General features: G+C 33.9%; 1 protein-coding gene across 1 annotated transcript; it reads left to right on the forward strand.

Moving 5' to 3' along the window:
* Window positions 1-14,831: 14,831 nt before the first annotated feature.
* Window positions 14,832-15,588, forward strand: LOC143579329 (protein BIG GRAIN 1-like A). Its single transcript, XM_077062669.1, has one exon. The coding sequence runs from the start codon at window positions 14,832-14,834 to the stop codon at window positions 15,546-15,548; it is 717 nt and encodes a 238-aa protein (XP_076918784.1). The 3' UTR covers window positions 15,549-15,588.
* Window positions 15,589-18,804: the final 3,216 nt, after the last annotated feature.

The raw sequence follows: 18,804 nt of genomic DNA on the forward strand, positions 1-18,804 counted from the left end.
AAAGCTTCAAAGTATGATCGATAAGGATAAACTTAGACCAAAATGCCTAAGTATGCTCGAAAAGGTTATAAATCATCAAACCTTATTCGAAAATACATATTCAAACCTTTTGAAGTTCAAATGCAACTCTTTTTTACTTAACCAATTATCAAACATATTTTTTCTTAAAGATCATTGTTTAAGAGAAAATGGTGCATTTAGAGATCAATTTTCAGTTATGTTTCATTGCAAAACATTTTCTATCTTTTTCTGAAAAGATCTCAAGAATGGGATCATATTGACTGAGTAGCTTCCTCAATACTTCATTCTCAGCATTATTATGACAGTATAGACAGGTTAACAGCAGGTTTAAACTTAGCACGAATTTCATTTCTTTGGTGATATGATTAATGTTCAATTAAGATGCATAAAACTCAATAGATAACACATATTGTTCTCTTATGCTCCATATCTATTCTCAAGGCTTATTTGGCTTTCTCTAGATCACCCCGATTTTACTTTGACCCCCTGGATTTTGTTCAAAACTTTTAATGACAGAACTTATTAAAAAAAATTTAACATAATTTTGTGAACATATAACAACATTGTGTTGTTTGATCAGCATTTTGTTACTTTTGTTCTTTGTCATTCTTTGAATAAATAATTCCTTTTAGGGACCAAATACCAATGGGCTCGTGTATGACTGGATAATCACTTTTCTGCCTATCATTCGAAAAGATTTATCTTAGAACATGCATAGACAATAATGTAACTCCACATTAAGCTTAGCAGATTCTTTATGTTAATATCACCTTAGATTTTACACATCATTGGAAAGCAACCATACATGTTAATGACTGCACTAAGTGTCTTTTTTTAGCCTATTAAATCCATATGATTGGCCAAATAGTCAATGTAATATCATTTACCAATTATAAATTTTCAGTCACCCCAATTACTCTTAGCTTCCAGGTTAATGGCTATCATGACTGTTTACACGTAGTCAGCAGGACCAAACACATAAATAAATACATGACCTTTTGGCTTAGAGTCAATGGCATAATTTTAAGTGAGAGAACAAGTTACAATTACCCCGAATGCTTTCAGTCTTTCGGTTAAGGGCTATCATTTGAATCTATAAATGGCTGACAGGACCAAACATACACAAGTATATGTCCTTCCAACTTGGAGCAAACGACATAATTTTAAGCAAAAGTAACTCTTTTGAGTATTTTCATTGAAAATTTTCTTTTAAGCTTCTTTAAAGCTTGAACTAAATAGTATTATCATATCTCTACACCATAAACAACTTGCTCTGTTTTATCAAAAATTGTTTTGATCAAAAATTTTCTTAGCAGTTTTCATGTGGGCATAACATTTTGACACAAAAGCACATTTTGACACAAAGACAAGTAACATATTCAAATCATAATCATTAATGACATCATTAAAACAAGCAGACTTCACATCATATATAGTCTAATTCATCCTGACAACATCATCAGATCAGATTACTCACATATTCAAACACTCAATTATGATATCAGATAATCATATAATCAAGTATGTCAATTCAAAATACTTATCATGACATCCTACAAGTCAACTGATAAACAAGCATAAGCAACAAAGATACCTAATTTGCACAGATAATCAGTTAAGCACATATCAGATAAACATCAAAAGGTATCATAATCAAACACATACACACAACATCCATTGAGACTTTAAAAAGATATTCAGTTTGAATAACAAGCACACATCATGAATCAGACTTCATTAGGGTGAATCATCCGCAGGGCTTTCAAAAGAAAGTTGAACCCGGTTCTATCAAGTGGTTTTGTGAATAGGTCAGACAAATTATCACTTGTATCAACTCTTTTCACTTCAGTTAAACCTTTTTCACTACAGTCTCTTATAAAATGATGTCTGATTTCAATGTGCTTAGTCTTGGAATGTTGCACAGGATTCTTAACAATAAAAGATGCAGCAGTATTATCAATGTAAATAGGGGTGTTTAAGAAATTCAGACCATAATCCAGCATCTGATTTTGAATCTAGAGGACTTGTGCACAGCAGGCAGATGCAGCTATATACTCAGCTTCTGCAGTTGAGATTGACACTGTTGTCTGCTTCTTGCATTGCCATGACACCAATCTGTCTCCCAAAAATTGACAACCTCCTGAAGTGGACTTCCTGCTCATATTGCACCCATCATAGTCACTATCTGTGTAGGTAACCAGGTCAAAGGACTGGTTCTTTGGGTACCAAATTCCCAAATCAGGTCTCCCTTTTCAAATATCTAAGGATCCTCTTAACTGCATTCATGTGAGAAACTTTAAGACTTGATTGGAATCTTGCACAGACATACACAACAAACATGATATCTGGCCTTGAAGCAGTCAGATACGTTAGAGATCTAATTTTTGCTCTGTATTCATGTTCATCCACTGGCTCCCCCTTTTCATCAGCTATCATCTTTTCTTTTGGATCCAAAGGAGTTGAAGCCGTCTTAAGATCATTACACTTGAATTTTCTAGTATGTCCTGCACATACTTAGACTGGTGGATTAAAATCCCATCAGTCTTCTGTTGCACTTGCAATCTAAGGAAGAAGTTCATTTCTCCCATTGAGATCATACTGTAATTGGATTTCATAACCTCTTCAAACTCCATACACATGTGTTCATTGGTTGACCCATATATATTGTCATCCACATAAACTTGCAACAATAGCAAATCTCTTCCTTTCTTTTTGTAAAAGAAGGTCTTGTCAATAGCTCCCCTTTGGAAACCATTTTCAAGTAGACAATTTAATAACTCATCATACCAAGCTCTAGGAGCTTGATGCAATCCATACAATACTTTGTTTAACTTATACACCCTGTTAGGATACACAGGATCCTCAAATCCTGGTGGTTGAGTCACATACACCTCCTCTTCTATTTTTCCATTTAAAAATGCAGATTTGACATCAAGTTGGAATACCCTTATATTCTTTGAGGCAGCATAAGCTAAGAAAATTCTTATTGCTTCAAGCCTTACAACTGGGGCAAAGATTTCCTCAAAGTCAATCGCTTCTTCTTGTAGGCATCCCAATGCAACAAGTCTAGATTCGTTCTTAATCACAATACCTCTTTCATCCCTTTTATTCCTGAAAACCCATTTGGTTCCAATTGCATATATGTTTCTTGGCCTGTCTACAAGTTGCCACACTTGCATATCTCTGAATTGAGTCAACTCCTCTTGCATAGCCTTTACCCAACTATTGTCCTTCAATGCTTGAACAATGTTTTTAGGTTCTATTTGGTATAGGAAGCAGGAGTAAAAATAAATGTTTGCAGATTCAGAATGACTTCTTGTAACTCTTTCATTTATATCTCCAATGATGTTCTTAGAAGGATGATTTCTTTCAACATAAGAGGTTTGAACTATCATATTTGCAGACATAGTAGTGTCAAGATTTGATTCATTGAGGTCTGGTTCATCATTGACCAAATCAGTTGTTGTATTATCAACTTCAGGTGCTTCCTCATTGTTTTGCCTTGAGGTAAATGCACCATTGTTTCCTAAATCTAATCTGTCAAATAAATCTTGAAACCTTGCCCCAGTGGCACCTTCCTCTTCACCAGTTTGGTTGCTTGGATCTTCCCCATTTAGAACTTGATCATCTTGTACTATTTGATTGTCTTGATTATTATTTGCTTAATCTTGTTCTGGAATTTGATTGTGTTCTTGATCATTATCTTGAACTTGGTCAACATTTGCACTTGAGGGATCCTTTATGAATGTATATTCACTTTCTTTACTTGCAACCTTATTCCACAACTTCTCCAAATCCAATGTTTTCTGATTTCTCTCTTCAATCAAACTGGTCTTGTAAAATGATTCATCAAAGTCTTCAGGATAGATCTTGAAAGACTTGATCAATTTCTCAAGGTCAAGCAGCCATGTTGCACCATCAACTGTGTTGAATTGATTTTCATTAAAGATTACATCAGAGAATTCAATCACACTCAAATGATCTTTCACATATACTTTGTAGGCCTTTGAGTGTGTAGTGTAGCCAACAAAGAAACAATCCAAGGATTTTGCTTGAAACTTTTTTAATAACCCTTGGTGTTCAAGAGTGAACACTTGCATCCAAATGGCTTGAGATACTTGATGTAGGGCTTTCTTTTAAACAAGATTTCATAAGGAGTCTTGTCTTGACTTTTGTTGAGAAGTACCCTGTTCTGAACATAGCAGGCTGTGTTAATGGCTTCTGCCCAAAAAGTAACAGGCAGATAAGCATCTCCTAGCATGGTTCTTGCAGCTTGAATGAGTGGCATGTTCTTTCTTTCTACAACACCATTTTGTTCAGAAGTTCTAGGAGCTAAGAATTGTTGAAGTATTCCTTTTGTATTGTAGAATTCTTCCATAACTCCATTTTTGAACTCAGTACCATTGTCACTTCTCATTACTTTAACCCTTGCATCCAGTTGATTCTCAATCCTGGTTACACAATTCATAATCAAATCAGCAGTCTCATCTTTTGTACTTAGGAAAAAAACCTAAGTGTATCTTGAGAAATCATCAATGATCACAAGACAATATATTTTCTTCCTAATGCTTGGTATACTCACAGGACCAAAGAGATCCATGTGAAGCATCTCAAGCACTTGATCAATTGTGTTGATGAGTTTAGTCTTGTGAGAAGACTTGTGTTGCTTTCCCTTTTGACATGAGATACATTTTTCATCCAACTTGAACTCCCTAGTAGGTAAACCAATGACATGCTCACCCTTGACTAGTTTGTTCATATTCTTGAGATTGACATGACACAAATTTCTATGCCACAATTTTGACTCATTTTCAGTGGCCTTAGAAACAAAACATGTACCACCCCTTGAAACAGCATCTTTCATGTTAAGTTCATATAAATTGTCATTCCTTGGGGCCATCATCAAGATCATATCAGGTGGGATTACAAATTCAGGTCTTAAGATGAAACAGTGTGAGTCATCAAAACCAACTTTATAACCCTTATCACACATCTGTGATATGCTCAAAAGGTTATACTGTAGCCCCTCCACATAGAAGACATTATCAAATGAGACCTTTCCATTGGTCAAGATCCCTTTTCCAACTATATTTCCACCATTTTCATCACTACCAAATGCCACTGGACCCTAAAAATTCTCTTCATAGTTAACAAGTGACCTCTTGTCACAAGTCATGTGCCTATAACATCCACTATCCATATACCATACTTCATTCGGTGGAGTGGACTGTTCCTGCACATATCAAAGAGAGTAATTAGTTAGATGATGAACTGCAAGCTGATTCAACTTGCAAATCATCAGAATCAGTAAAAATGGATGCATTGGTTGTGAGAGGAATGGGCTTAGGATCTTCATGTACAACTTCACAATCTTCAGATTTGTCTGTTTCATAACCACTTTCTGCTGGACTTTGTACACAAGGTATTATGCTTTGACAGTTTTGAACTACATAATCCTTAGTGCTTGAATAATCTCTTACATCAAAATCCTTTTTCTCCTAAACTTCACCCTTTGGTTTCCAAAGAAATCCTTGAGGTTCAAATCCATGCTTCAATAAGAATTTTTCATCACCTGTTAATTTAGTTGGTTTCTTTCTTGAAAAGACACCATTGTTTCTTTTCTTTTCATTATTTGGTGAATTTCGAGAATCACCAGACTTAACTGATTTTGAATCTTGATTAAGGATAATTCTCAAAGGTTGAAAGTTCTTTTTGACAACAGTTTCAGATTTCTTAGGAGATATGCTTCTTTTGACTTGTTCAGCCACAATTTTCTTTGGTTTCTTTTCATTTCTCCCTTCCTTCTTAACACTGTTATCAGCTTTATGATCAGATTTGCTCTTAGTCTCCTTTTCACACACTTTTCCTTTTCCCAAGTATTCATCATACTTCTGTTTGTAAAGCTCAAAATTTTGACCAAACTTTGTCTCATTGGGAATGTGAAAAGGTTTGAAGTTGAATCTTTCATTGCAAGAATCAGTATGGTGGCCATATTCATCACATTTTTTGCACCACGCCTTTCATTTGAAACTTTCATGAGCATTCCCTTTCTTGAATCTCTCACTTAGTTTAGGTGGTTTAATCCTAAGTGTTTTCTGAGTTTTCAAGCCATCAAAATCAATTGAAAAAGGAACAAACTCTTCAATCTTGATATCTTGTCTTTCAGTTTTGCTCTTCACAAAGATGATTTTCTTCATATTCATAGGCTCTTCATCAAGATTTCCCTTATGCCTTGACTGCCTCTTCTCATACTCTTCCATAGTTTTAACTTCTCCAATATCAAGCACTTCATGGTTTTAGAAAACAGGGTATACTGAAATGAATTTTTCACCAACAACTGTTTCAGTGACCTTTTTCTTGTTATTGTCAATTATCCTTTTCAAGACTTCTTTGCTTGGTGGCCTCACAGCATTATAACTAACCTTTAACCTTTCATATATGTCAAAAGACACATGTTCTCTCTTCATTCTTTCATTTTGTTTCTTCATTTTTGGTGTCATAGGTGGCAACAAAGGAAGTTTGTCAACTGAATCAGGTTTCTTCTGTCTTTTATTTCTCTCTGCAGCTTGAATCTCTTCATCTGTGATCTGATCACTTAAGTCACTTAAGTCATCTACATTCAGATCATCATCATCAAAGTCATCTTCAGAGACTTGCACTCCAATTGACTTATCATCTCTAATTTCTTCCTTCGCTGCAAACTCTCCCTCTTCACTCACTTCAACCTTCTTGTAAATGTCAATGAACTCTTCTTTGTCTTGAAAGACATCTCTAAACTATTGAAGAAATCCCTCTCTCTTTTCTTTGTCAACCTTTGATAAATAATTGTTATTGAATGGTGGTGGAACATCTTTTTATTTATCTTCCTCTTTTACCTTGGTTAAAATACCACAAATGTTTCCTGTAGAAACTAAGTTCTTTAGAAATTCATTCTCAACTTGTAACTTGGTATTCTTCACCTTCTCTTCAACAATCATCTTCTTTAAACCATCAATCTCAGTCATATACCTTGACTGAGTTCTATAATTGCTTACACAATCATCTTCAAGACTTCTTATCTTCTCTTCATTGATTAAATCACTTGCTTGATACCCATTAATTATGCTTTGTTTTCTAAAGCATTCACTCTCTAACTTACCTACTTTCACATTCAATGCATCAATTGTTTCAAGTAAATTAGTTGTAAAGAGTGAAGGTACCTGTGAAGAAGAAGATTCAGCCTCATTTTCAATCTTTGTCATCAATGCAACATTGGCCTTTGTGATGTCATCTGCATGATCACTCAAATCAAAATTCCCTTCTTGTTGTGTAGCAAGAGCTACATTCCCTTGGTTTATGGGTTGATTTTGATTGTTTCTATTGGGGTTATTTGGAGCAGTGTGAGGGTGTTGGTTTCTTTGGTAGTTTTGGTTCTGAGGCACAACTTGCTGATTATTCATTTGAGGTTGTTGATAGTTGTTGAAGTTGTTGTGCTTGTTGTTGTAGTTCTTGTTTCTAGGCTGGTTCTGCTGATATTGCAACTGATTTCTTGGTTGTTGGTTCTGGTACTTATTCACTTGGAAGTTTCTAGGCTGGTTGCATTCTCTAGCAAACCGTCCTGGTTGTTGGCAATTGTAACATATTGCCTTGAACTTATCAAAACCAATCATCTCATTTGGACCAGACACTAGATATCTTCCAGTCCTGTTAAACAGCCTCTTGCTTCTGAGTGCAAGCATTGCATCCTGCCACTTCAAGTCCATGTTTCAAGATCATCAGCATCTATTTGCTCCAAATCATCTTGAATGACACTTGTGTGAATCATATTCTTGGCTACAAATGCATTGTATGACTCAGTGAACATAGAAAACAATGCTTGAGTTTCACTTCCTTGACCATTGTTTCCACCAGAATAAGGTAAATGTCCACTTGCCATGGAGGCAGAATCATTGTCATCTATGAGTTGGACATTAAACCTTGACTGGTTTCCTTGGTTAGTTGTACTACCACCAACAAATGCTTTAGGTGTATCAACACCATGTTCAGTTGGTTCCTCTATGATGGGAATCTGTTGTTGGTTTTTGGTAGACAAGCTTCCCATAGGTGCAATAAGAGAATTGGACACCTGGAAACATGGCTTCTCTTCCTTTATCATTTCGTTCTCAATCATCTCTATCTCAGCAGCTTGTAGAAATCAAATTACATCATCTAACTTGAGTTGTTCAAAATTCGGTTTCTGAAGGATGAATTTGCTAGCTGTATACCACTCCTTTGGCATTGATACCAAAATCGTGATGTTTCGTTACGAAACGAAGGTTTAATTGCATATCTAAGGAACGTTGACCAATTGGTGTTCTTGGAGATTTTGACTTTGACCCTGAGTCAAAGTCTGGATAAGATTGGTGTAAGGTAACGAATCAACTAACCAATTCGTTAAGGAAAGATAACGAATCAGTTTGCCAATTCGTTATGTCCAAACAACGAATCAGTTCACCCATTTGTTATGCCCAAATAATGAACTAGACAACGAACCAAATCACGAATCAGCCAACAAACCATATAACGAATCAGGTGATTCGTTACTCGCCAATTCGTTAAGAATAAGGTAACGAATCAGGGCTTGTTCAGATAACGAATTGGAATGACGAATCAGATGATGATCAGATGACGAGTCAGTTAACGAACTAGATTATGAAAGTAACGAATTAGTTAGCGAATCAGGCTTAATTTGTTATAGCGAATGAGCTAACGAATTAGAAAATAATTTAAAATCCTAATGGAAAATGTGTTAAGACAGTTAATAAAAATAAATTTTTTCCAAGCTGACCTGGCGATGGTTGTGCAACGCTGGTGGTGGTGGCCGCGTATGTAGAGAGAGTCTGTCGGTGGAGTGAGACGAAGAAGGAAAAAGTAAGGCTGCCAGTATTTCAATTTTCAGTTTACACACAAAATACTGAAAGAAGGCAGGGTGGGTACAGGTGTAAAGGATACATGACACGTTTGAAGTATGCACAACACGTAGAACAGGGTACACAACCCACAACCAAAGTTACAACTTTTACAACTAAGCTTGCAATATCTAAAGCACGTCCTTGTACACAATCAATCAACTTGTATTCTCTAAACAACAAAATCATATATCTTTTTAATTACAAAAGTTAAGTAATTTTTTATGTTGTATACTTCTTACCGTGTTAAGCAGCTCATGAAGGGTGTCTTTGATGAAAGAGCTTCCTTCTCTTCCTATTGTGGCAAAAGGATGGACTCCAAGACCTAAAAGAATCAATATTAAATCCTAATAAGAAAAAAGATCACATGACATAAAAATGCAGAAAGTGTTAAAAGTTTTTCACTTACTAATGATATTAGGGGTTCAAAATCTTTCAACTTTGCAACTGATTTCAATTGTTATTGATAGTGAAACCCGCCTTATTCTTCTTTATCCTACTCGTGACTGTAACATAAATAATAAGTAACTTTAGACATAAGTAGCGATATTTTTGTTTCGTTAACTGGTTTTGGACCTGCTGATATATTCCTGAATACCGAGGAATAGTGGATTAAGACTCGAGCTGTTTCAAACTTGTTGCATCAATTCCGTGCTGCATTAATGAAAAAATAAGCGTATATTTAAATACCATTATATAAAAGAATAAATAACATAGTGTGTCTTTGTGCTTGAGTCTTGTAAATATGAATTCCATTATATATTTGTTATTAGCAATACCATGAGGCTGCGTAGTGGTGGGGCTACAAAATGGGGGAATTTTTGACATGTGAGGTGACATGTAGCCCGGAAGTGGTGTTGTAGCCCAAAAATCTCACATTGTGCCCATAGTTGATCGCCACACCAACACCTCCATTCACACACCCGACGAAAAAATACATGTGCCACCTCCCCCTGCAAAAGCATGTCACCCAAATCCAACATTTTTTCGCCCCACTACGCTCACCTTTATTATGTATAAATCATTTCTAGATACAATATGATTTAAAAGGAAATGAATAATGAAGCCATTTAAGATATGAAAGGACTTATTAAAATCATTTAATTACTGAACTACTTTAAATTATGCTAATCATGCCTTTGTAACATGACAAACTCAAAATTAAATTGGTTGATAAATAATCAAAATTTGATATTTATTCACCTAGGTATTGAAGAACACACAGAGATTTATGTTTCTTGATGATAGACTCAAATTCAATCCATCTTCAAGCTGTAAAGATCAAAATCAAGGTTATCAAGAACATATGTGGAGGCCCAATAATCATGATCAACACCTAAATTGACCTACAATTTAAAGTAATCAATAATGCATAATAATGAATTCATAATATTGGCATTTTGAAACTCTAAACCAATAATCAAGCAAAACCAAATAATTGTTGTCGGTCTCGTATTGATCACTCAAACTCTCAATAAATGTCACAACCCACACAGATAACCGCGTCGACAAGAAGGTTGGTGACTGTGCTATTTAAGGTAAGAGCAAATGTTTGTTAACGGCGGAATGAGAAACAAACAGGATTGTTGCTTAAAGACTAATAAATGTAACAAACACAAACAATAACTTAAAAGATTTCCATTTATAGAAAGGTTTCATTGAAATGTAAATCGATTAGGGTTTCTTATAAGGAATGTTTATCCGTACTAATCTTAGGACAACCGTCACACTCAATCAGGAATATTAGATTAGGTCTTAAAAGTGTAAAGTGGCAAATCCATGTCTCTTGTGGTAGGTGTGCCCTAAAATATTCTATTTATAGGCCTGCCACCACCTGAAAGCTGTCATTCCTTTTGAAACCCTAATGATTGGTACATAATCATATTACATATTCAAAAACATTCTAAGTGTAAAAACAGATCTTCGGGCACACTTTGTGCCATTTGTCTTCTACGAGCAGATCTGGTAACCTTGAAGTGTGCTGGTGAACAGTTCTCCAGGTAGACTTTACTTAGAGTATTTTCTTAGGAAAATACTCACCTAGCTGGCTTCAATCTTCTTGACCATAGCAAACTTTGCTCGATATGGTCCTACGAGCAAACTGTTCTTCATGAATCCTTTCAACTCTTTGTTAAATATTAACTTATTAAGCAAACAAAAGTGTGCTGGTAACACTGTTTGAACTGTGCTGGAAGCACTGTAGCTTGCTCGGAGTTGAACCTTGCGGGAGAAAGTACTTAGAATATTTCTTGATCACTTTCAACAAGCATGCTTGGACTACTGTTTATTAATCAAACCTTGCTAGATCTTCCAAATACTTGGTTTCAAAAGCATGGTTTAGTCAAGGGTTTGCTAGTAAGCAGACGGTGCTTGACTTGAAGAACACATTTGCTAGACAAAGTGAACCCTGCACGGATCATCACTTAAAAAGACTTCAAGAAGATAACCTTGCCCGATAGGAAAAATACCTTGCTAGGACAAGCAAAAGTCTGCTCGGATGTCCAAGTGTGCTCGGTTTCCATACTTAGCCGTTTCAAAGGAGTGTTGAGAAGATTCCAATCTCCCTTAATCTTCCTTAAGTCATTTCAAGTCAAATTCTTGACTCAACAATCACTGCAAACCAAAGGGTAAGCAGCATTCAAATGATAAATGATTTAGACCAAAAATTATCTGAAACTCAAAATTTAACTTGAATTGTGTTAGGCTCAAATCTCCATTATGGTTGCAACATATGTTGCCATCCAAATAACGGAGCGTCATCATAGCCTATACATCAGATTCAAGTAATAAACGAAGAACAACATAAATACCAGCCACCAATGCCGCTATAAATGACAAAAATGGCAGCGACGAAACAACCAACAACGAACTGTGGCAGCGTTAACATGAACAATAACAGGTCACCTCACCACTGCCACCTAGCGATTCCAAAAACATCCCGGAGCAATAGGTTAACCACCTCCTCCATCCTATACCGACCATCTAACGACACCGTCATAGCACACTCCAAGAACCACCGGACGCCAATGTCACCACACCACCTAGGGTTTACACCAAGTGATGGAGGCGACTTGAAGAAACCCAAAACCTACGATAAAAATTGTTGTTTTTTGAGCATTTTGAAGCCCTTAAGCACAAATCACCTAAATGGAGGCGGTGGTAGTTGAAGACAGTAGTACATGTGGTTGAAGGTGATGTTGGTGACCAGCAGATGTAGAGAAAGGCGATGCAAGCGTCACTTGAATGGCGATGGTTGTGCAACGCTGGTGATGGTGGCCGCATATGTAGAAAGAGTCTGTCGGTGGAGTGAGACAAAGAAGGAAAAAGTAAGGCTGCCGGTATTTCAATTTTCAGTTTACACACAAAAGACTGAAAGAGGGCAGGGTGGGTACAGGTGTAAAGGATACGTGAAGTATGCACAACACGTAGAATAGTTTACATAACCCACAACCAAAGTTACAACTTTTACAACTAAACTTACAATCTAAAGCACTATGTACAACTTTTCTTGTTAAGAAAGTTGTTATTTAATATATATATATACATATATATATATATACATATATATATATAGTATTTAGAGGTGTTTGGGATTCCTTATTTTTGCCTCCTTATGAATTAACATGAGAAACTAGATTAAACAAGACAGTTTTCAGTAAACTTTATTTATGTAAGGAATCCTAAACGTTTTCTTAAGTATGTAAAAATGTTTAATTTGTTGTTTATGTTGGCTTCCAGAGCCAAAGATTTCAGTGAGATGCTTTGTGTTACAGACCCGAATGCAAAACCCTTAGCAAGACCAAAGAGTTTTGTAAGCCTGCTATGGAAGCAACTCAATTCAAGAAATTATGTTATTCGGTGAAAATGGATTTTTGATTTATAAAGATTTTGATTTTAGGAATGTTGGATTTGATCTTGAGACGCTTCGAGGAGGACCATATGACGATGTTATATATTTTCATGTTGATTTGGGTTTTTCTCTTGCTTGGGATGTTGATCAACTGTTGAAAGTGACGAGTGTTAGTTTAGTTACTATGTTTATGACTAATAAATTTTTTTATCATGTGTTCGTATTTTTATTTATAAATTAGTATTGTTATGACGGTACATTCTTACTCGTGTGTTCACTATTATTTAATGAGATTTGTCATGCTCTTGACGTAGATAGCCCACATCGATGCTACGATTCCGAAAACTAATAGACGTACTGTATAGTATATATCATGAGAGAAATGATAAACTAACTAAAAATGAATATTACGTTGCAAACTTTCGTCGCCGCATCGCGCGGGTACCTATTAGTGTATGTGTGTGTATATATGTGTGTGTGTTTTTGTTATTATAGAAAAGCGATTGTAATTTTAGAAAGATTTGAAATATGACATCAGGCTTATGTTACGATTTGTTGTAGATGCTCTTGCCTCAACCAAATTAGCTCCTTACATCACCCCATCGAGACCATTGATGTTCATGTATAAGAAACTAATTTAATCTTAATCTTAAATATATATAAATGAATCTTTTAAAAGCTCTCTGGTTGTTTTCTATATTCTCTCAATTCAACAGATTGCTTTATTTATAAATTGAAACTTTTCATGCATTTGACCCGAATTCACGAGTATTGGTCTTACCAAACCCAGATTTTCTTTAAACGGGTTATAAAATCACATTAAATTAAAAAATAATCTCACCAAATATTGGGTATGAAAATTCTATAAAATGGGGATATACTAAAAATTATTATCCGGTTAAAAAAAGATATTTTATATAAGTAAGAAACAATTTTATAGAAAAATAAAACTAGTCATTGGTCTCATCAAACCAAATAGCTGTTAAAGCAGGTTATAACATCTCATATATTGTGAAACTTTTTCATAATCAAATTCTGATTATATTATTAACTTTCTTGAAACAAATAAGATTGAAATCCAGAAAAATATAAAAACATTATAGACGAAAATTGTAAAACAACCCCGTAATACGATGGATAAAAGCTAGTATGATATATATTAAAGGGAATTTAATATCATATATCGGCTTGTTTGTCATATTGTAATCTTTAAAAAAGGGTAAATTCCTAAAATAGGCATTTATGAATACGTTTTTCAGTTTTTAAGTGTCATATCCAACAAATTTCCAAAATATGTATTATAAACTAGTCGTGAAGAATAGTTTATGATTACTCACGAGTAGTTTGTATAACAAATTTCCAAAATATGTATTATAAACTAGTCGTCACGTGTCTATAAACTAATCGTAACGACCAGTTTCACTAATCATCTACTCGTAAAGATTAAATAAGTTTAAAGCCTCATAATCAACGCCCACGAGTAAATAAGATATCATTTAGTCGCGACGAGCAGTAACTAAAACCTTAAGAGTCGCGAGTAGTTTACAAAACTAACCACGACGATGAGTTTGTTTACCAAATGCATCTAACCGGTTTGTTTTACAAAAAACTAACCGGAATGGTTAGGTTTGTTTGGTCAACTAGTCGTTACGAGTAGATATTGGTCAACGACTACTTTACATTCATCACGACTAGTTTATAATACCTATTTGAAAAATTTGTTAGAAATAACACTTAAAACCTAAAAAACGTATTTATAAACGCGTATTTTTGGAATTTTCCCTTTAAAGTATTATCTGATGACTCATGCACGCGTAGTCTCTCTTCTTATAAATTAAACCATCTCGTCCACCCTGTTCATCATCATCTCTGTCTTTCTAAACAAACTCCCACTTGTCCATTCAATCATTCTTCACTCACCAGAATGCACGGATCAGTCACAGAAAACAAAACATACAAAAACCGTAATAATTATAACCCATCATTTTCTTCAACCCTACTTGATGAAATCTACCGCTCCATGGATTACGCCGATGAGGACAAACTTTCAATTTCAACTAAACAAAGTCGCAACTCTCCGGCGAGCGTTTTTGGTCCAGAAATGGATGGATATGAAAACAAACACCAAAAACTTTACACACCGAAGAAGAAGAAGAAGAAGAAGAAGAAGAAGGGCTTCATCAATGACAGATAATGACCTTTTTTTCTATAATAATTCAATCTCCAGATCACCCAAGCCTTCTTGTGTTCGGCCTAAACCGACAAAAACGGAGCAACCAATCTCACCCGGAAGGCGAATAACTAGTTTTCTCCATTCGATTTTCACCAATGTTCATCTTCATCTGAAGAAGCCAAAAGAATATTTGAAAACCGTCAAGATTGAAAGAACATCACATTCACATGATCATCAATCTACATGTTCATCAGCTTCCTCGCATACAAGATCATGTTTAAGCAAGAACTCTCCAAGATCAAGGGAGAAGATTAATAATGGGGTTCGAAGGACCGTTAGATTTTATCCGATGAGTGTGATAATCGACGAGGATCGTTGTCCGTGTGGGGAGAAGTTAATTTGCGGTGAGCCGGATCTCATGAAGGTGAATGCGACAACATTAATGTGTGGGAACAGATTTGGTGACAGCGATGATGATGATGATATTCCAAGTGATGTAAGCTCGGATTTATTCGAGCTTGATCACTTGTCGATTATGAACGAATGTGATGAACTTCCGGTGTATGGAACCACTTAATTTGGCACCAATTGTGCTATTGCTAACGGGTTGATTTGTTTATGATGTTAATTATTTTGTCGGAAAATGTAACACAATCATTTGAAACTTATTGCATTATTTGAATTATAAGTTTGTATAAATATCTTGATGTGTCTTGGTAACATGATGAAACCATTTTTACCCTTATTTTCCCTTAATCCACCTTCCCATACATAAACAAGACTTGGTTCAGAACTTTGAGGTTTATTTCTTTTATTAAACTCTAAATATATATATATTTAGAAAGATACAAAATAATAATCGAGTTTGTTCAATATTCCATGGAAATGGAAATTATTACTAGGAAGTTTAGAATATCATAAAGTTTACCAAATAAAGGACATGGGGGGAGTGTGTGCTTTTTTGGTTATTGTTCACACACAACGATATTAAATCCGCCTACCTCTTTTTAATATAACTCTTTTCAATATAATAGTTTATTCGACAATAATAAAAACACCAAGACTTTTAAGGAAGGGCATCTACGTCTTGAATATGAGGAAACTTGTTCTATTTGATCTATATATGCATAAAATATGACGACTTGAGTTGTAAGTAAGTTGTAACTGATTAATTAAGACAAGTAATTTATGGTATAGTTTTATTTAACTTCTATTAACCTTACAAAATAATACATTTCTTAAAAAAAATAAGTTTTCTATACATGATATGGGTAAAGTTAAAATACAAATGGAGACAAAAATGAGAAGTGTGAGGAGGATTTGTGACCACACAAAAAATCCCTTAAAAATAAATTAAAAAAAATTAAAAAATCATAACTTAAAATATAAATAAAAAACGAAAAAAATTAAAAAATTAAAACTTTTCCGCCATCATTCCCGTTCAAAAATTAAATAGAAAAAATGACGAAAAGACACAACGGCGAGATCAAAGACACAATGACGAAAATGAACAAAATACAAAATTATAACTAAAAAGAAACAATAGATCGCAAAATATAACACACTGTTGAACAAAATATAACACAATGCTAAGTAATATAACACAATATAAAGAAAAACAGACACAATCAATGACGAAAATAAACACAAAACACAATGATAAACAAAAAGACACAACTTTTTTCACTTACCATTGTGTTTTTTTATGAGAACGAGAAAGACGGTGGAAACATTTTTTGTGTTTTTACTTTTTTCGTTTTTTTATTAAATTTTAAGTTATGATTTTTTTATTTATTTATTTTTTTTATATTTTTTTGAAAGGGTTTTTTTGTGTGACTAAAAATCATTTTTATCCTTTCCATTTTTGTTTCCATTTGTAGAATAACTTGACCCATATGATATAGCATAGTTTTTACACATAACTCTAAAAGGTTTAGTAGAATATAGGTTTTAAGGAAAATGCATTATTTCACATGTAGTATAAATACTAGAAAGTATTTTAAAAATAGGAAAATCTTTAAGTATTAAATGGTTTTTAGGATAGAGAAAAGATGTTAATGGTAACTAGGAGATTCGCTATTTGAAATGTCGGATGTTAAGCAAAACGTAGACCCTGTCAGATTTTGTCTGATGGGTTGGACGACTACCAGGTGTTCCGCCATTTGAAATAGCGGATCTGGAATAATATTATTTTTAATAATAAATAAAAAATATGTATTTTTAAATTACATATGATTTAATAAAAAAAATCTTTCTTAATATTAAACTTTTTATTTTTTTAAATAATGTTATTTAAGAAAATAATATATAATAATAAAAAAGATAGTGGTGTTGTCAAATCAGTCAGTCAAGTACACTATTCATATCTGTTATTTGAAATGACGGATGTGAAAAAGACATCTTTCATTTCAAATGGCTATCTGAAAAATGTATTTTTTAAATTACATATATTAGTGTTTTTAATAAAAAATATCTTTTTAATATTAAGTTTTTTATTTTTTTAAATAGCGTTATTTCAAAAAATAATAAATAATAAAAAGTAAATGTATTTTCTAATATAAAAAAAATATTTCTTAATATTAAACTTTTTAATTGTTATTTAAGAAAATAATAAATAAGTAAAAGAAAAGGTAGTGGTGTTAAATCACTCAGTCAAGCACACTATTTATATCCATCATTTGAAATGGAAAATGTCAAGATAACATATTCCATTGCAAATGACGGGTGTTTGAAAAAATACAATTTGACACGTAGTGGCATTATACGTTGGGAGTTGTGACCTTCCAGTCAAATCGGCGGCTCACATGAATTGACATCCGCCATTTCAAATGGCGGAACACGAATATAATATTCTATATTTACCATTTGAAATAGCGGAACACCTGGTAGTGGTCCAACTCATCAGACAAAATCTGACATGGTCTATGTTTTGCTTGATATCCACCATTTCAAATGACAGATCTTCTAATTATCATTAACATATTTTCTCTCTCCTAAACATCATTTAACAGTAGATTTTTCTATTTTGAAAATTTTACATAAATATTAGTTATCTCCATAAATAGACAAATTTGAAATTATATGGTGAAACATAGAAATACGGAAAGAAAGATGAAGGGTGAGAATTTGGGAGTGGAGACGAATGTTATAAAAGAATAGAAAGATAATTAGATGATTGTTGTTCCTTTCGGTTATGTTTGATCCCAGTTTGATGGAAGGATGGATTTTTGAGGGTGACAGTTTGTGAGATAAGAAAGAAAGAAAAATTAGTAAATGAGGGAGATATTAAGATTGGGAAAATTCTCAAAATAAGCGTTTATAAATAAGTTTTTTAGGTTTTAGATGTCATTTTTAACAAATTCCCAAAATAGATATTATAAACTAGTCATGACGAATAGTTTATAATTACACACGAGTAGTTTGTATAACCAATTAAAGGTTGTCATGTGTAGATAAACTAACATTAATGACTAGTTTCACTTATCATCTACTCTTAACGATTAAATAAGTTTAAAGCCTCGTAATCAACGCCCACGAGTAAATAAGAAATCATTTAGTCGCATGAGTAGATTCTAAAAGTTTACAAGTCACGAGTAGTTTATCAAACTAACCACGACGATTCATTTGATTATCAAATGCATCAAACCGGTTAGTTTTACAAAATACTAACCGGAATGGTTAGTTTGATAGGTTAACTACTCGTTACGAGTAGATCTTGGTCAATGACTAGTTTACATTCACCATACGAGTATTTTATTGGTAATTAACTCGTCTCAATAAGTTTACCTGCTAAACATTACGCTTACGAGTAGTTTATATGTAGTTAACTCGTC

The sequence above is a fragment of the Bidens hawaiensis genome, unplaced genomic scaffold (genome assembly GCF_021521415.1).
Source record: "Bidens hawaiensis isolate Kalapana, Puna unplaced genomic scaffold, B.hawaiensis_p1.1 tig00029664_1, whole genome shotgun sequence".
In the NCBI taxonomy this organism is placed as follows: domain Eukaryota; kingdom Viridiplantae; phylum Streptophyta; class Magnoliopsida; order Asterales; family Asteraceae; genus Bidens; species Bidens hawaiensis.